The 21,160-nt window shown below is 37.6% G+C and overlaps 1 protein-coding gene across 3 annotated transcripts in view; it reads right to left on the minus strand.

Annotated features, from left to right (window-relative positions):
* LOC139441763 (four and a half LIM domains protein 2-like) overlaps positions 1-21,160 on the minus strand; it is a 130,657-nt gene that overhangs the window by 87,980 nt on the left and 21,517 nt on the right. Inside the window, exon 1 of one of the 3 annotated variants that reach the window (XM_071222547.1) lies at positions 9,817-10,272. The exons of the other annotated variants lie outside the window; for them this stretch is intronic. Coding sequence (XP_071078648.1) covers positions 9,817-9,858 — 42 coding nt within the window. The 5' untranslated portion in view covers positions 9,859-10,272. Of the gene's footprint in view, positions 1-9,816; positions 10,273-21,160 lie in introns of those variants that run through there. 3 annotated transcript variants of the gene reach the window in all.

The raw sequence follows: 21,160 nt of genomic DNA on the forward strand, positions 1-21,160 counted from the left end.
CAAATTGTACCCATGTGGAGACTCAAACCATGGTCTTCAGCACGACAAGCTAAGCGTTAACCACTAAAGTATTTAATAAATATGAGTCACAGGGCTATGAAAATAGCATACGGTATATCAAAACAACGCAAATCAACTTAATCTAGCCTATCCTAACTGACACTGTGATGAGCCTTAAAAGGAATTTTTACAGGTAAAATGATGATAAACTAAGAAAATATTTGTGTGTTGTCATGCATGTATGAAACGGCCTATAACCTGAGGTAATCACCTAACACCAGTCCCGAGGTGATGACCATACACCGGCACCTGCATACCGGCAAGTGCATTCTCAAAATATTGCTGTTATTGCACCTTATGCATTGATATGTGTTGATGGGGTTGCAATTTAGGATATGTACAGCATTTTATATAGTATTGGAAGGTTAGGGATTTTGAATGAAGGATTATTTGTTGTTCTACAGATGATTTCTGTAGGTAGCATCTGACTCCAATGATGACATATATGAATCTGTATTGTCATCCAAAAGAATGAAATTAACAAGGCTGATATCGAGCAAAGACTGCATTGAATGTTGTGTTATGTCTTGCCAAGAACCCTTTACAGTTAGCCAAGATAGGCTCAAAAGGGTTGAACTTACAATGTCTGAGTGGTGTCTGTAAGAAAATGTGACAGTGTTGTGCCGCCAGTACTTGTTTATGCTTTGCTGGTTTCTTATTCTGGTGAATTTTCTCCATGAGTTGAACTTTCGTTTCAGCTGGTCTCAAGTCGACATTGCAAGATGTCAGATATTCCTGCATGGTCACCTACACACTTCTCATGGTTGGAACAACAGTATCTGGTTCCCAGGCGTTACATTATCTGGACTTATCCATGACAATGACACTGGGGTTGTTTAGATTGGGCAGTCTCTGATGTTCCAACCAGTCTATGAACACTTAACCGCCTAACATTTCCTCATGATAATCATCAGTTTTCTCTTTCGCCTCAGAAACTAGCTCTCATCCATCAATTAGTCTCAGATCACAGGTTCTGGCATGCAAAACCATGACACGATCACCTTTACCTGATAGCACCATGGGGGCTTTTCGTCCAACTGACTAGTCACATGTAGTCAGTGGAATAATTCTTGTTCCCCCACCTTTCATCAAGGTAAATGACAAGCCCTGACTGCACTAGTTATGAATGGTGCAGAGATAATGTGACCTCATAAACAGGATGAAATATTTTTCCCTGAAAACTGCTTGGTCATCATAGATTTGTTGGTATGAATTGAAAACCCCATAGCTTGGGCAGTTTGGTAATACACCCTATCTAAGCTAATAAATTGTTTCCCTCTATCAAGTGTAAAGAACCTGTATACATCCCCTAGTACTGTTGGATGGTTGGTTTGTTGTTTTACGCCGCACTCAGCAATATTCCAGCTATATGACAGAGGTCTGTAAATAATCGAGTCAGACCAGACAATCCAGTGATTAATGTCATGAGCATCGATCCACGCCATTGGGATCAATGACATGCATGAACCAAGTCAGCGAGCCTGACCACCCGATCCCGTTAGTCGCCTTTTACGACAAGCATAGTCACCTTTTACAGCAAGCATGAGTTGCTGAAAACCTATCCTACCCCGGAATCTTCACGGGTCTACCCTAGTACTGACTCCATGTCATGTGCCATGGCTATGGTTATGCAAGTGTAATGTAACATGCATCATGGGAGCAGTGATGACAAAACAAATGCAGCATCATTTTGTTATTTTAGAAGATGCACACCTAGAATTTTTCTCCAAATTATTTTTTATGTGGATTAGATGTTTAATGAAGCATACATTATTATCATTATAACGGAGTCACATGCACACATTTCTATAGTCCGTTTTAGACTTCCATCATTAGATTTAAATCTGAATTTAGTGTTTACGTTCAAATTTTTCTCTTGTAAAATTGTCAATAGGATTCCTTGTGACTGAAATACTTCAAACCACAGGTATGTCGATCGGTAGTTACTTGATATTTCAAAAGAAACAGTGTGTGAAATTTTTTATCCTTTGATATCTGACAAAAAGCATTTTATAGCAATTCCGACAGTATGAAGTCTAGCACCATCGGCAGCCAGGATGATAATGACTCGACATAACCTACTGCCCGAGTTTGCCCCAGAACGACTTCTCAACCATTCCAGCAGTGTCCCCTGACACCACCTTCCTAATTTTCACGTCTGTTTCAACATGACCTTCATTATACCAGGAGAAAGGTCGTAGCATCTTCATCGTGATGGCAACAGTTTTTCAACTGAATCATGCTGGAGTCAGGAGAACATGATGTCCTCAAACCCTGTTCTGGCATAATAACTTTATTGTGATAACACATACCCTGGTACTCATGTTAGTTGTCATGAGATTAACTCTCTCAACCTACTTTTTAAAAAAAAAGAATTGCTTAAATTTGACAATATAGATAATCTTGGGTTGAATACTTCCAAGTAGTTGAGACTGAAAATTGGGTACACACTGATCCATGCTTTGAGCTTTAGGGTATGGATTTGACACATTATTATTATCATTATTTAATAAAAAAACAAAACCATATTGCCTACCAATCCAACCGGAACATTGAAGAAAACCATCTCATTGTGATTGTCACAGTCTTCAGGCCTCAGCAATTCACGAGATAATGATAAGAATAGATTGTTATAAATGTTCAACATACTGCATTTAAGGGAAAAATATGTATTTTAACTGTTGCGTGCATTTGAACGGGCTTTCATCTTTCAAGTATTCTACCAAACAACACAAACCCCACTTTCAAATGCTGGTCAACTTCTGATCTCCCTTAAAGCTTTTCAATTAACATATCTCAAACCTTGGACACACTAAGCACGTCTTTATCATAGCCAACTCAGAGTTATCCCGACCAGAATGGATGCCACACAAGGACATCACCAAAATCCTTCAAAACACTGATAAAGTATCCAGAAACATCACCATTACTCAAAATCCCTTTTATCAGCGACTGACAGTCGGAGTTTCTGTCCGAAATGACACCTTGAACACAAAAGGTATTAAATATCCTCACTAATACTTTAACAGTCTGTTTATGGAGAGGTTTACACACATTGATAACATATCTTTCTATAAATAACAATGATGATTCTTGTATCTGAATGGTGAACCTGAAAACAAGAGGTATACGTAGCTGATACAGGTCTGTTATTAAAAAGTCTTTATTGGTGGGCAGAAGGGTTTATTGGTGGGCAGAAGGGTCACACCTCACTGCATTTCATTCTCACATTAAACCACTTGAAGATGATGGTCTACCTTTGTAAATATGATGATTTATACATATGCAACTACCTCAAGTATATACGAGACTATATGGTCATAAAAGAGCGTCTGATTAATATTCAAGCCTAAACTCATTGGCACATGGTGTGTGCTATTGGACAAATGTGCTGATTGTTACTATATATCTTACAACTGCATTGATAACAAAGTAAGCCTTGTTTGCCTCTCCTCTATTCATTCTGGAGCAAACATGTACCACTGTGTTCAACAACAACTCATTTTGGGTGCAGGTAGGGGAGGACTGAGGTTTGCAACTTGACAGTACGTACGCCATTATCATCCGTTGTCTACTTCATACATTTGCCCAAACGCTTCAATTCACATAGCACAGATTTTTAATGTGTATGGTATTAACTAGACAACCATATCTAGTTTCGATAATGAAACTATTTTACAGAAAAAACAGTTGTTAAATTATCTTAATAAAAGGAAGCCCAGAAATGCTCTATTTCAGAAAATTGAGTCATCTAGACTTGCCAACTACAGTGCAAGTTTTCCCAGAAACACTCTTAAGCCACAAGTCAGAGCCGAGTCCAGTAAAATTCTGTTTAGTCTAGTAAGCTCTGCTACTAATAGTTCATATAAAAAATAACTAAAAATCTACTGAAAATTATGTGGTAGACTTAAATGTTTTTGCAATGATTGCAGAATATATTCAGCATGAGTCTTGCACTACCAATTCTAGGATTCTAGAGGTTGGATTCTTATGTATTTGCAGAAGAAACCATGACACACTATGTCATGTATCAATATAGACAATAACACTATGCCAAGCATCAATATTTGTGATTCGTTCCGATGCAGTGGAATGTGACACTAAACATGGCTTCACAGCCATTCTCAGAATTCAGGTCAGCCATATGTCACCATTTGAATAAAACCAATCACAGCTGTTTTGATTGCATCTGGCTTTTGAGCAGAATGACAAGAGGTTTGCTATCCAATAAAATTACATGTTAAATGAACAGAATTGATCAACTGCAATCTACAAAAGAACAGACTAATTAAACTGCATAATTAACATTTAACATCTTGGCATATGGCTGAACACAGCATTTCACCTCTATCAGTGAAGTAATAATCTGGCCTGCCATCATCAGATACATGTACTCCATCTGCATACTGTGGATACATTACCAGGTGATAATGTATTGTGTATATATGAAACACACCAGGTCCAAAGCCCAATTGGAATCAGACTGGTGAATATGAAAGTGAGTAAGTGAGTTGGGTTTTACGCTGCTTTTAACAGTATTCCAGTTATATCACGGCGTGTCAGCTTAATGTGGGAGGAAAGCCCCAAGTGATGCAGGTCTCAGACGTTAACCACTTCGGTGAAACCTAAAAGCACGGGTATGGTGCTGACAAACCTAGAAACATAATCGGGGCGAACCAGGATTCGAACCCACAATCATAGGTTTCTGGCGTGCCCAAGGGACGCAACTCTGCACAGCGAATTGCGGTGCCTTAGACGACTGGGCCACCCGTGCCCCCGGTGAATATGAAAGAAGTGTGCAAACATAAGCGGTGCAGGTCATTCAGATTCTAAGACGTGTGCTCTACTTTCAGAGTTTACTACGATATACAACATTTGTGAACCTCGAGGAGAAAAGGGACCTTATCGGTGCTGTGCAACAATTGTGCTGTGACGTCATAAAGAGAGACATACATTTGACATCATCTTACTTCCACAAAAAATGTCCATGTGTGAGGACGGTACAAAAATATCTTATTTTTCTCTCGTTAGTTCGTAATGTAATAAAAACATTATTTCAAACATTCAGACATATCAGACATTATGTCTAAAAACTGCAATTATTAAATGAACAGTTATAGTCTGCAAATGAATCCAAATGTTTGATGCCATTTATCTCTCTAATAAAAATATAAAATGAAGCTTGTGAATTGTAGTTTTAAAATATAATTATTAGAAGTCAAAATGTAGTTTTACACTCAAAAGGTCCCTTATCTCATTGCTGGTCACATTTAATGAATGACTGCTTCCTCATTTTCATGACTTAATCTATTTGATATGTCGTCTCTTAACCCTGGTATCCTTCGTTTGTTTGTTGTTTAACGCCGCACTCAGCAATATTCCACCTATATGATGTCGGTCTGTAAAAAATTGAGTCTGGACCAGACAATCCAGTGATTGACATCATGAGCATCAATTCACGCATATTGGGATACAATGACATGCATCAACCAAGTCAGTGAGTCTGACCACCCAATCCCGTTAGTTGCCTTTTACAGCAAGCATAGTCGCCTTTTACGGCAAGAATGTTGCTGAAGACCTATTCTACCCCAGATCTTCCCTGGTATGCAAATCGACATCATTTCACTTAGAACAAATACTGGTAACGTGTATGTGCATGTGCTATTGGAAAGTATGTATGCTATTATTAGATTATTTTTTTTGCATTGTAATTGAGTTTTTAGACGGTCAATGATGACATGAAATTTTGTTTTAAAATACATCGTTTTATATTCAATACAGGGTATGTTTGATAGCGACGAGTGACAGTATTGGTAATATAGCACCAACTGATTGACATCACTGACAGACTGTTGCAAACTGCTGATTCAATGACTTTTCATAACTATGTATAACGAATACATCAGATTGTGGCAATATAAATATTAACAGTTTCATTAATGTAACTGCAAATGATTATTAATAATAGTAGTATAGGTAATGGGAGTGCTGGATAACTCATGATGATTGTTAAATCGCATCATCATCTTGACATAAACATTTCCCTCTGTATTGGTGGTATATAGGTATATGAATCTGGCTCTAGTGGAAGTGAGCCAGAACCCCCATCATACTACTATAATACTAAACTAGGATAGCAAATACCTGTTTGCACAGTTTTGCCACGGTTAGGAATTCTTATCAAACCACAACCTGTTACTTGAGTAATCATGACAGGCCTAGAAATTAACATATTTTTAGCATAAACAAAAAATTGAAACCATCTCCAAACAGATTCTACAAACATAGCCAGTCAGTCAATGCTGTTTCACACAGCTGTCTGCAGTATTCCAGCAATATAATGGCGGCCTGAACATTCGAATTCTGGACCTGACAAACGGACGATCCACGGCATGAGCAACGATCCATGCTGTCAGAGTAAAATGACACACAATCAGTGAGGTCACACATTGTGGCCAACCAATCCTCAGATATCAACTTCACAAAGAACACGGGGTACTGGGTACGTACTGTGCAAAGGGATTCCCACAGGCATTATAAATATAAAACGTTAATGTCAGAAAATAATGAAGTCTTTGAATGGAGTGAGTGAGTATGGTTTTACGCCGCTTTTAGCGATATTCAAGCAATATCACGGCGGGGGAACCAGAAATGGGCTTCACACATTGTACCCATGTCGGGAATCGAACCTGGGTCTTCGGCGTGACGAGCGAACCACTCTAACCACTAGGCTACCAAACCGCCCCTCTTTGAATGGAAGTTAGAGAGAATAAACAGTCTCAATTATCTGCCAAACGGATTCCATTGGGCGTAAAAGTCAAAATAGCAGTGAAAATTATATGAATGGATCACTGAAACAAACTGATTATAACTCAATTTCTGGGGACCTATTCCGTAACGGGATTGCCACAAGGATTACATCAAACAGATCACAACCACTCAAAACTCCAAACTCAATCGTCAATCATCAACTCTTCAAGACAAGCATGGTATAATGTGCATCTTGCTATTCTGATTTATAATATCCAAGGAAGGTGATTACATGCATTGAATAACACAACTGTAATGCTGAAACATATTCTAATTCAATCGAAAGTTAGCATATTTTGTTGACAAACCCTGTGAATAATCTTAACCTTCCACATGAGTGAAATGTGGCAGACATTGATGAAGTTATCTGTAATTAAGTGAACAGTCATGAATATTGTTGCGAATTGTGGTCAGGACAATATGACCTGTGCTAGGACAACATGATCATCGTGCATCTAAATTAGTAACTCTCAAGATATCTTGCCTTTCACTAGCCTTTTCGTATTAGTAACACTTGATGAATGAGTGGCCAGCTTTATGGTAGAACTTGATCAGAGTTGATTTTGTTTGTTTGTTGTTTAACGCCAAACTCAGCAATATTCCACCTATATGACAGCGGTCTGGAAATAATCAAGTCTGGACCAGATAGTCCAGTGATTGACATCATGAGCATCGATCCATGCAATTGGGATATGATGACATGCATCAACCAAGTCAGCGAGCCTGACCACCCGATCCTGTATTCATTTATGTCATATTAGTGCTCTGACATGTGATAACTACGTCACAATATTTTAGTTAAATCTAGTTAGATCTAAATGCCAAGAACACTTTGTCAGACACATACCTCATGCATTTTAAACAAAATTGTCAATTCATAATCCAAGAAATATTTTCATTAGCTATACATGAGATCTTTGACAAACAATTAAGGAACAAAGAAAGAAAAGTGTCCTTCGCAAACAATTAATTAATTTACACCCTTTGCATTTTCATGTGATTTAGTTTACAGGTCTTTTTCACACAATCTAATAAAAAAAATCCCATGTGTCATAAATCAATTATTTCTTTAGTCATTTGATCGAGTCATCTTTTATTAAGTCATAGATGTATTAAGTCAATACATCAAAAGGTATTGGCACAACTGAAATCATCAGCTCCTTTGACCACTTTATTAAATTCCTTTTCAACAAATGTGGCAAAAACATTAGCACTATTAGGTTTGTCTGTTCCACTGAGGATCAAGGCATGAAAAGATGTCTTTAGATTGCACTACAGTCAGAAAGATTAAGATTAAAGCATTGAGGATATGAGGCCTTATTTCCTCATACTTGGGTGCACACACCACACAAGGAACTAACCAGATGGGTGCAACGAACAGTCTGGTGTCAACTTTGAGGGTCTAGCTCACCAAATGATAAACATATTGATTGATGGGTCAGCAGTGTGATGGCAAGTGACGGTATCACTCACAGCATTTTGATTCAAGTCACTTGGACACAACTTTGTCTATAAGCTCAAATATCATGATATAGACCTAGCAGTCAATGATTACACAGAGACAATGTCTCACTACCACACTGCATTAAATACAATATCTAGGTTTTGTCTGGACATGGGCACAAATCAGTCCCTCTTCAAAATTACATAACACAAAGCAACATAGGTGAGTGAGTGGGTGAGTTGGGTTTAACTCCACTTTTAACAGTATTCCAGTTAAATCACGGCATGTCAGCATAATGTGGGAGGAAAGCCCGAAGTGATGCAGGTCTCAGACGTTTACACTTCAGTGAAACTCTACTGTCCCCTAAAAATTAAACCAAACTAAAAGTTGTTCACCCCATTTCAACTATAAGGGTCAGCAGATGCAAACTACAAGAAATAAAAATACTTGGCCTGCATGAACCTGCTATAGGTACACTATACAGATATGAACACACAAATGGCAGAGGGGATGGTGTATGTGGAAGGAAAGCTATTCACTATTCCAGGATTCAAACAGTGACCTACATCAAGTGTACTACAATTGCAACACTTACCTGTATGTACAGGTTAGCAAGGATGTACATTTCATATTGCAGGGGTATTTACTTACGGATATAACCCCAACCAGATACCTGTGTTAATATTTACCAGGTAGGTAATGTTAAGGTAAATCACAAACACTTGCCTACTACATAACATGGCCTGCCTCTCTTAATGGAACAAATAAATATGTGAGAAATGACTAGTATTTGGTCTCTGCTGTGAGTACACCAGTTTACAGTCCTATCACTTTCACCTGTATACATGTCAAGTCTGGTCACATAATCATGTTACTATATACCTTCAGCAGTTAGGTCAAAGGTTTCACTCAATACTTTTGTCTCACATGTGAAAATTCAGGATGGAAAATTTTGAACAATATCCTGGTTGCCAATTGTAAGGTGATAATTAGCTGACAAATAGTTGCGAGTAGACAGAATTATTTCACAAAGGGGAATCTGGAGAGAGAATTATTTCACCTTGTTGATACAAACTGAAGTGTAACGTGAGGAAGGCTGTTTCATGTCAGCCAATATTTATTTCTCCTGTTTACACACAATGAGCAAAGCAGAATGTAAGGACCACATTTTCATTGTTTTTCCTCTCAATAATTCAATTACAAAATAAAGAATATTCTTGTGAGAAAGTTTAACAACTTACATTCAGACAGACATTAAAGACCACAAAAAAAAACAATAATTAAACTCTAAATTAGTCTGAGGAAATAGGTAATTTAATTAAATTTTGCTCTTACAAGCCATAAACATGCATGTCTAGAGAGACCAACTACTATCGACTAATCAATAGGAGTGAATCAGTCGTATCGCATACACAAGAAAATGGAAACAGCTGACACAGAGCCGTAACACACACTATATGACCCATATACACCGGCCATGATCATCACTCAACATTACTTACGTCTTCACAAGAAATGATGATCTGTGGAATCTGGAGACTCATAACACATTATTAACGTGGGGAACAATCTCAATAAACTATCGTCCCTCCTCCCGGTGTAACAAGCTTGGCCAGCGTCCCAGCTCGACAACATTCACTCCCACAAGAGGCTACTCCATCAAGCGACACGAGTTCACAGGTATTTAGGTGTGTAGGCCGACCTATGTCCTCCACTTCTGCTCAGTCACTGAATCCAGCCCAGGTGGAACAAGATCCGTTATGATTTCACAGGCCCTCATGTTAACAAACTGTCATTCTAAATACGCTTTCATTGTCCAATTTTCTTTTCATAAATTTCACACACAGGATATTGATACGTTTGTAAAATTAACAATGTCGATCAGTTGTAAAGTATGACATTTGGAACTAACTTCACATATTTGTGCACAAAAGGAAAGAGCCTGCCCTGACTCTCATGCACGATACACACTGGCCATGGAGTATTCTGTAGGGCCTTTGAAATTTATGTTCCTGCTGAACATATGTGACATGATATCAATAGTGGCGGATTACCCAACCCAAAGGAGACATCATGCTGTCCCTGCATTTAAGTTTTTAACGTTCTTTAGGAAAGACATTTCCTTCTCCTTGCGTGACACACGGTGACTGGTCCCTATTCTCATTCAAAATAATCATCTCGATGAAAAGGGCATATCTGTTGAAACTCTTACTAGCAAATGTCAAGATATCAAAGATTATTTTCACAATAGATTCAACTATATATTTCACTTTTCCAGCGAAAGACACACGCAATAAAGGCAAGAAACCACAGGATATTTCAACATACTATTACATTCCTGCAGTGTCACCAGCTGAGAGCTGTATCTAAACAGCATGAACTTTAGCTAACAAATAAAAAAGGTTTGAAATATATTCGCCTAAAATCAAATCAGAATATATTACATATGGTCTGATGGTTTGCCAGGTAAGAGTACAGCTTATTACATGCAAAAGACAGAAAAATCAATAAATTTATCAGCCTATCATTAATTAAGTTAACTGTTTTCAGCAACTTAAAAAACAATTTTTTTCAGATATCCTGTCAAATTGTGAATTTCTGAAGGTCCTCAATCAGTGTAATTTCTCAACACTGAAGTTATGGTGACATTATCCATCACTGTATGATTGTCCACGAAGGAGATCTTTTCAATAATCCTACATCACGGAACAATTTTTTAGGTTGAGAATAATGTCTGAACATATCCTTGAGTAGAGAATGATGCTCAATAAAGTTGAAAATTCCAGTGGTATTTCAAATGAAAGAAGAACAAGAACTGGACGTATCCTCACTATTTGACAAGGCTTTTCAAAAGGACAGAATTTTTTCTTAATGGAGAAATTGCAATCACATGTGGCAGGTCACATGGGCCCACCACTTCTCCCTGGTCCTGTCTGAGCAAACATGTGTACCGTCAGTTCACTGTTCGTTGATAGATATGTCAACAAGGTGTGACATCACCAAGTTCAAGGAGACAGCACACAACTTGAGTCTATTCAAAAACACCACACTCCAATCTGAATTTCAAAATTTGAAAAACAAATGGAACACATTTCCACGTCCACAAATACCGTAAATCTATTCATAAACTCCACACTCTGATCTGAAGTTACAAATTGAAAAATTTACCAAACACATTTCAACATGTTCCATGTCCAATTGAGAAATTTGAAAAATGCACAGTCCACATTTCCACGACCACAAACAATTTCAATCAGGCCAAATCAGGTCCACATACCTAAACTGGTACACAATCACCCTCCATTGAAATAGGGGCATTCAATCAATGTTTATACAACGATTGGGACCGATTATATTGCTGCTGTCTCAGTGAACCATTGGTCATGAACATGTAACGTTATCATTTCAAAAAGTGATAAAGTGTTATATTGTTGTCAATTAACACTGGATTCCATGCCACCTGTCCTCCTTTTGACTGCATTAATAAGTTCATCCATTGTGGTCTAGGGCTAATCAAAGAGGTCATACACACGAAATCTCTGAGAAACGTTCGCACTTGACTTAAGCATTTAATAATGTACACTGTTCCCGTATCTGAGTGTATTGATTCTGTTATTAATGCTCATCTTTTGGGCCTCTGAACATCTTAGAACAGGCTCATAAAAACCTATTAATAATCTCCGAGTCTGTTAGCAGTAGTGATTGCTGTAATCAATTATGCTGAGAACATGCCTAGCCCATCTATCCGAGTTTCCACTCGTGTATTAAGGCCAATGATCAATTAACGAATTAACACGTTTCATCTGTGTGAAGACTTTATGAAACAGCGGAGGTGATAATACACTGATTAACTTTCAGCTACTTCAGGAGCAGCTAATATGGGGAAAAATAGTTTAAAGGGACTCTTTTCTTTGAAAACAAGGCTTTAAATTCTAAATAGCCAATCAGCCAAATAAATGCATGCAGACACACTTAAGTTGACTTTCCTTACTTATCCAAAATATTAGCAGGTTAGCATTATTAAGGTCAACCTGTGTGACTGTTCATGTAGAGATTGATTTGAACACCTACAGGTCCAGTAACTTATACCCTCTAGGGGAGTATCTAGACCTGTTCAAAGGCCGGTATTTGGCTCCAAGCCTGCAGCACATGTCAGTAAAAATTCTCAAATTGAAACTAAAACATTTCCAATTCATGTTTATACAGTTATATCTAATGTGAAGGCTTGTTGCGGTCAACATGTATTTCAGTGATATCACAAAACAGGACCAAAACCTATGAAATAAGAGTGAGTGAGGGAGTTTGGTTTAACACAACTTTGAACAGTATCCCAGTTATATCACGGCATGTCAGCTTAATGCGGAAAGAAAGCCCGAAGTGATGCAGGTCTTACATGTTTACCACTTTGGTGAAGCCATCAAGCACTGGTATGGTGCTGACAAACCTAGAAACATAATCGTGGCAAACTGGGATTGAAACCCACAACATTTCTGGCATGCCCATGTGACGCAACTCTGTACAGCAAATTGCCCCACTCTTGCCCCCTTGAAACAAGTAACAAAGGGAAGTAGGTTGCAAGGACAACTAGGAAGGCAACAGATATTCCACGGCTTATGAAACTGTACAGGCAAGCAGACCACAATACCATCTCAGCAGATATGGCAAACCTTTTAAAATTTACAATTCATCATTTCATCACAGATAAGCCCGACAAAAAGACAACCAGGCATGAATAACCATGATATAAAAGTTAACAAAAAAGATTTATATTTAAATCTATTCTCAAAATAGACACAATTTATGGTTAAGAACTTCTTTAATTACTGTTTAATAAGTTGTTATCCATAAATTGTGTCTACTTTGTCAACTTCTGAGTAATGCCTATCAAATCAATTCTCTTTTTTTGTCAATAATAAATTCATTTATATTGGTCCCTTTTGGGTTTTGGAAAATATCGAAATTGAAACAATTTGTTTTCTTTCTCTCTTGATATGGTACAGTTTAAAACTTATTTCACCAGTCCTCAGAGTTTGTAGCTAGTCCTGCTTGAACAAGACAAAAATGTTTACTATGTTTCCAATTTTTGTCAGTTTTATTCAGTTCCAATTTGTAGCAAAATCTGAAGCATTGAGAACTGATTCAGCTTTATAGCCCTCAAATGCTACTAGTCAATGAGGACCACTAACATTGGTTGGTTGGTAGGTTGTTTAATGCTGCACTCAGCAATATTCCAGATAAATGACAGTGGTCTGTAAATAATCGAGTCTGGACCAGATAATCCAGTGATTGATATCATGAGCATTGATCCATACAATTGGGATTGATGACATGCATCAACCAAGTCAGCAAGCCTGCATGACCACCCGATCCTGTTAGTCGCCTCTTACGACAAGCATAGTCTCCTTTTACAGCAAGCATGGGTTGCTGAAGACCTATTCCATCCCAGATCTTCACAGGTCTTACCATCATTGGATATTCACTTGTCCTCGGCCCAATTTAGTAGTCTCATTCTAGAGGACTAGCATGAATTTCGAACATTGGTTACGTTACTGTGAATTTCAAAAGCAGGAAAGTACTTGAAAGTTCACTTGCCTGTGCAAGCAAAGCCGTTACGGTGAGCAAATGAATCTAGACAGTAATGTTGGTGCATGTGGTGCAGAAAACCTCTTCAGAAGGCTGACATTTAATATACCATTTATCATTTTGATATTGATGAAAATTAAAGAAAGAAAATGAAAATCAATGAAATGGTAACCTTTAATTTTATATTGTAAATGCCTAGAGAAAAGTAATGGTAAAACTACTGTTTTTATACGACAGGCTTCAAGCATGATGCCAGTCGATAACATAAAGGGTTTGGCAAATGTAGTTTGTTATGATAGAAAACAAGATCAGTGCCATTGAGAAATCACTGGGTAGACAGACAAGTTAGTCGACAATCTACACCAAATTTCTTTGTAGGCCATGTCCAGGTCAGCACTGGCAGTTGGATAAACAAGCAGGAAGGTGTGAATGTGCCACTTTAACAATATTCACTCAGTAACAAGGTGGGGACATCAGAACTTGGCTTCATACACTGTGGTGGTAAGTCTAACCGAGGACCATGCTGTGAGAATAATACGCTATAACCACTAGGCTTCCCCACCCTAAACATGGAAGGAAAAATGCTTTTTCAAATAGTCTAATCTGGAAAATTTTACCTCAGATTTGATAAAAGTTTCACTATCCACAAGAAAAAATCCTGTATTCCCAACAACAAATACATCAGTTGTTATACCTCTATAAAATTACCACCATGATCATCTTCAAAAGTCCAGTTTCCACCCTTGCCGAACTAGACTGGAATTTCTGGGCTAGATCGTAGCGCCACCAGTGGTTATTACAAGTTGTGTCCCTTCTATGCCTCTCCCACTGACCAATCAGATTCCACATTTTGTATCACTTGTATCAAAATGGCGGCACTCAGTCAGGATAATCTGCTCAATAATCAAGATCTATATTGTGATAAAACTGGTCTTACATCGCAAAGTGCAAAGTGTATCAAAACATGAAAAGATTTGGAAAAAATCTGTTGACACCGAGTTGGCGGTGCACATATTTTGCAAATCCTGCAATCGACCGAAATCTGCACAACAGTTTACAGAATGGATTTCGATTTCGTTGTTTTAATTGTTAGTCCAGCCAAAATATAACTCCATAATACCAGCCTAGTTTGGCAAGGGTGGAAACTGGACTTTTAAAGTCACTTAAGTCCTTTGCCTCAGGAAGATGCACCATGATAGGATGCAGTGACTTCCATATCAACAAGAAACTGGTCGAAATCCTCAAGAACTGCCTATGTAATAATTCATTTTTTGTTGTTGTTTGATGCTGCACTCAGAAATATTCCATTAATATGACGGCTGTCTGTAAATAATCGAGTCTGGACCAGACAATCCAGTGACTGTCATCAAGAGCATCAAACTATGCAATTGGGATATGAAGACATGCATCAACCAAGTCAGCGAGCCTGAACACCCTATCCTGTTAGTCACCTCAAATGACAAGCATAGGCGCCTTTTATGGCAAGCATGGGTTGCTGCAGACCTATTGTACCCCGGATCTTCATGGGTGGCCTATGTAAAGTGGATCCTTGTTTTATGTATTTACACATGAAGACTGAGTTGTGCATTTAAAATATTTTAGTCATCAGATTTAGCTTTTCATGTACAGGAAGACAAAGAAGGCCTTTTGATAATAATGGTACTTGTTCCCAGGCTATATTTTATAAATAACAATGTCGTCAAATAAAATATATATAAAAATTTAATTCAAAAAAGATATTGAAATTGATCTAAAACCTGTCATCAGGTAAACTTGCTGCTCAATCAGAGTTTCTTTGAAAGACAAATAAGAGTTGCTTCCCCTCTCACAAAGAGTGGGTGAGTGGTTATTGCTTAATGCTGCATCAGCATTCTTCCAGCTATTCATGGCGATTCTCATAAAGATCATGAGAGACAGTTTTCTGAGTTATTTATAGAGACAGCAGAAAGAATATAGACTTTTCTTAAAAATCTTAAACTTCTTCCACATTTACACAGTTTGGAAACAAACAAAAAACCAAGGACAGAGAGATCATATGTTATTTGTTATAAGTTATTCATTAAAGTTAGAAGTTAGAACTTAAATATTTCCTCCATCTACTTGTCCCCATGAAAGCATCTCTATGGACTGATAATGTGATCCTGGTCACAAATGTTAACTAGAAACAACAATTTGTTTCCGAAAAAGCAATTTTGAAGCTAAACAAATATATCCTTCTAGAAGCTGCCACATAATAGTCACTCCCAGATTACACTGTTGGAACAGAACTACAGCTACAGAACTGGTCAATCTGACCGCCTGCAAAGAGTTTTTTTGACTTCACTAATAGAATGTGTTTTGATGGAATTGAAAATTTATCTTCAAGAAAATGAAGCATAAAAAAAGAAAAACAAGAACCAAGAAAACATAGTATTATTGAGAAAAATCTGAATGACATTGTTCATTTTAGCACCTTGTGTGGGCTGGGATTATCAGATCCACGCCTTTTCAAAACGATGTCTTGTAGTGTTTTTTAGAGTAGAACAATTTCATTACTTGTTTTACATATCTGCCGGATTCATTTTAGCTATCTGAAAAAAAAATGAAATTCTGCAATGGAAAATAATCAACTAGTAACATTTTATAGAATTTAAGAGAATTAAGGAAAGCCCCTAAGGTTCATAGTTTTACAGCGCACATCTCTATTGTAGCATCACACCACTCATTGTCATGAAAATACATGACATCAGTCAGAAAAGCATCAAATCTCAAGCTCTCTCTTGTCTGTAAAACTTGAAATACATTCTCCTGGTCAATTTTATCATTTTTCAGCTCAAAATGTATTGTCACACACATACTTCAGCTATTGAAGTTAGTGTAGTATTTTTAGGCAAATCTGCATTTTACAACCAATAAATAGCATGATGTTATGAATGTCAGGTGATTTGGCCATCAAACCAGCTGTTTAAAGCAGACATGGTTATTGTGATTTGAAACATCTGACTGACCAATCAGAATCGGGAATTTTCCTTATTCATGGCAGAATATTGAATACGGTATTTCTTAATATTAGTTATTGGAGTCTCCCTTATCCACCGCATGTTCTTTGATTTAGCATCTCACAAGTGGAAGCCCACAATCCGAATCAAGAAAAGATTGATGATGTTGTTGAGAAATGATTGCCATGAAGGGGAACAGCTGACATAAGGGTGACATATTGTCCATTCCTCATCTAAGGTAGTTTTGATTACACCATCAAAACCCAATGCTATGCTCACTTGATTCATTTTCGCATTTGTTCATGCCCTTTGTGATCGACCTTGTGTGATTTGAGACATGGTTGATTGTAACACCCTAAAAACAGATTGATTGATTATAACATTAGAAGATGTTAGCATTAAGAAAGAGGTTCACTAAAACCATAAACTTGGACCAAAGTATTTGTTTTTAGAAAAAAACATTTGGAATGGTTAGAAAGCCATCAAGAGAAGATTGCATGAACAGCTTCTAGTCACAGGGAAACTGATTGAGTTGAACAGGATTTATGATGTGCCAGACAATACATACTGCTCAAAAGAAGTCAAAGAACACCTGAAGAACAGATCATATATGATATGAAAGAATTGGATGGTCCTTATCTGTCTGTCACTGTGTGTGCGTGTGCGTGCGTGCGTGCGTGCGTGCGTGTGTGTGCGTGCATGTGCGTGTGCATGTGCATGTGCGTGTCAGCGTGCGTGTGTGCCCCAGTTCAGTGGGAGCTACACAATAGAGGCTGTGTCTCAATCTGGGTAGGCATTCACATCAACCCAGCAAGTCTGTATATAAGTTAATTGAAAGTACTTGGGTTTTGAATATTTAGGGTGGGGGGTATTTTACAAAAATACGCTGCTTATCTGTAGCTTTGCACTCGTGATCTCAATCCTCAGACACACCATCACACTGCATATGTCAGTTTTTCTTCACTGAGACATTTTGTTATTTATTAAATAATTTGATGAAAAGCGCATGAAAACTATTACAGGATTGACATGGATTTTAACTTCACTGTATCATATCAATACATTTACTAGCACCTTTATGAAACACCAGTTCACTGGTATCAATAACATTACAGTGTGAGAATGAAGGGAGTTTAAATGTAGGTGTTAATACTTCATCTCCACTTCTGGAAAATATGACATGTGAAAAGGTGGAAAATCACTAATAGAGGTTTCAAATATATATCTGGATGGAAGATTACAAAATGTAAGAAAGTAAACAGAGTGAATCTGTCCTTGAAGTCTGTCTTTCATGTCCTAGATATCTAGTTCATGTTCTAGTTTGTATATATCTCAGCTCAAAATTGGAATTTATCAGTCTTCTTTTTAACAGATGACCGGTAATAAATGTGACCCACTAGGACAAAAAGGGCCCTCATGGGTGCCAGGTTACAACTGTGCTATGACAGGATAAAGATGTTTGACATCAACTTATTGCAGTAAAGATCGACATGTGTGCAGACTATAATATTATCTTATTTTTCTCTCGTTAGTTCGTAATGTAATAAAGATAGAATTCAAAACCTTTTAGCATACATGTCTACTTTCAATTCATCAGACATTATGTCTAAAAACTGCAGTTATTACATAAACAGATATAAGTCGGAAAATGAGCCCAAATGTTTGATGTCATATACCTCTGTAATAAATACGAACTGAAGCTCGTTAATTGTATTTTTGTGTTCCGAAGATACTGTAGTTTTAAAATATAATTAAAGTCAAAATGTGATTTTTCACCCATTAGGTCCCTTATCTCGTGGTGGGTCACAAGTACAGGAGCACAAGTACAGGAGCACAAGTACAGGACCACACACAGGACCAACAAGGCTTCATGTTCAGATACATTCGAAATAACAAAGTTTGAGATAACTGGTTTCAATTATGTGTTTAATCTTGCACTAAACAAACCTTCTAAAACACTCAGGCACGTCCTTTAATCTTGTTCAAGACAGGTATGCTAACATGAGTGAAGTGCTGCAATATGCAGGTCTTCAACTCGTTTCTCCTTTCTACAGCATTACCGGTATCACATGCATCGACTTGTGCCCCAAGTGCCCCTTTGTTTAGCCAATTATAACCTAAATAAATGTCAGCCAAAAGAAACCCTTAATATTCTTAACTTTCCCCTTCAAAGTATCAACATAATCCAGGACAATCTTAGTGAGTGAGTGAGTTGGGTTTAACATCCCTTTTAACAGTATTCCAGTTATACCACAGCGTGTCAGCTTGATGTTGGAGGAAAGCCAGAAGTGATGGAGTTGTCAGACGTTTACCACTTCAGTGAAACCCATGAACAGTTATGGTGCTGACAAACCTAGAAACATAAGTGGGGTGAACTGGGATTTGAACCCACAATCATTTGTCTCTAGCATGCCCAAAGGACGCAACTCTGCACAGAGAATTGCCTTGTCTTAGATGACTGGGCCACCCATGCCTCCTTAGACAATAATAATAAAAGGTCATATTTATCATAATGTATGTATACAGATACATTCATATACTACTCAAAAGAAGTTCAAAAACATCCCATTTTTTTATATGACTGTAGTTGATGTGATATGAAAACAATTGGTGTTCCTTAACTTCTTTTGAGTAGTGTATATAAAAGGCACCAGTTCAGTATGTGTCTGGTAAACATGCAAAGTTTTGTAAGAAATTATTTAACGTTTTTTGAGTTACTCTCCGGAAACGAACAGCACCCTTATAGAACATAAGTCCAACTTGTTGCCATGAAAATGTAAAAAATAAAAATTTATAAAATTCGTAAGTAGCAAAAGGCACCAGTTCAGCATGAATCTGATAGACATGCAAAGTTTCGCAGAGAAATATTTAACGGTTTCTGAGTTATGCTCCGGAAACAATTTCAGGACGCACACACGCACACACACACACACACGGACGGAACCCATTTCTATATCCCCCGCCAACTTCGTTTGGGAGGGGGATAAAAACTACATATGAATATAAGTGGATTCCAAAACCTAATAACAACTACAGGGAACTGTTTTCTTAAGCTACGAACTGCATCAACAGCTGGCAGCATTAGCTTGTTCTGTGTCCAGGAAAACAAATCACTACCTTCCCTAACAAATGTGGAACATATTCGCATTAAGAAGATATAAGCACTCACATCTGTTAGATAAACCTAAACAACACACATTGACAGAGAGTGCAATCTGGTAAGTAGTTTCAGAAGATGGAAGAACTAATAATTTACCCAACATTGTTGTTCATGCACACAATTCCTACATTCTGCTTTTATTTATGTAATCACTAATTTATCTGCATGGATCACATTCCATCCAGGAAACCAGCACATAAATACCCCAACTCTGGTTTTTCTGAGTAGCTAGATAGACAGGACTTTCCAAGACAGTTATTTCATCAGCTATAGCATTCTACATATCAGTAATTCAATTTGTTTCATTTCTACTGACAACCCTCACAAGTGCAGCATAGAGAACATCTCTGAGTCTGGGTGGAATAAATGAGTATTCAAAGCGTTATAAATGGCATATTTGCATTGATAAAAATCTTTATCATGAACTGATGCACCTAAACATCTATAACATTACAACCCAATGAGCACTTACCTTATCAGATTTTCCAACTAAATCATCAGCACGAAAAGTAACACTTTTTCGTTTTGGCTTTCCGAATTTCCTATCCATGATTAATGTTGTATGGACTTTTGTAATCATTCACATGCTCCCATTCTGGAAACAAATCATGCTTTAACCCGATAGTCCCATTTACAAGGAACAAATTAACAAAAACAAACTGCCCTGAACACAAGCTGGTCCGGAGAATGGAACTGGCCGCGTAGGTTCCGAGCCGACTCGGCAAATCTTGAGAATCATGGATGATTGATTGGTAACGAGCGAGCGTTCTGATCCATTACAAACACACATCCCTAGAAATTTATTCAAGTCGTGTGATTTCGTGAAGCTATAGACTGCCATCATAACACTGATGCTATCCCCAAACTCCAATAATCAGTACCGACTGCTGCAGTAACACTTAAAGGAGCTCTAACTCTGGATTTGCATAGTAGTAACATTTAAAGGGGATCTGACCTTTGAATTACATCAGTAAAAGTTAAAGGAGTTCACTCTTTTTGTCAGTTTATGTCACAAATGTAAAACGTTTTGACAGCCGTTTTACTGGTGGTTAAAGTAAAAGGGTCTCTGACTCCTTGTTAACATTAGGTGGGTGAGTTTAACATCCACCCACAAATCAATAGACC

Source organism: Haliotis cracherodii, unplaced genomic scaffold (assembly GCF_022045235.1).
Source record: "Haliotis cracherodii isolate W230 unplaced genomic scaffold, xgHalCrac1.p SCAF_44, whole genome shotgun sequence".
Lineage (NCBI taxonomy): Eukaryota > Metazoa > Mollusca > Gastropoda > Lepetellida > Haliotidae > Haliotis > Haliotis cracherodii.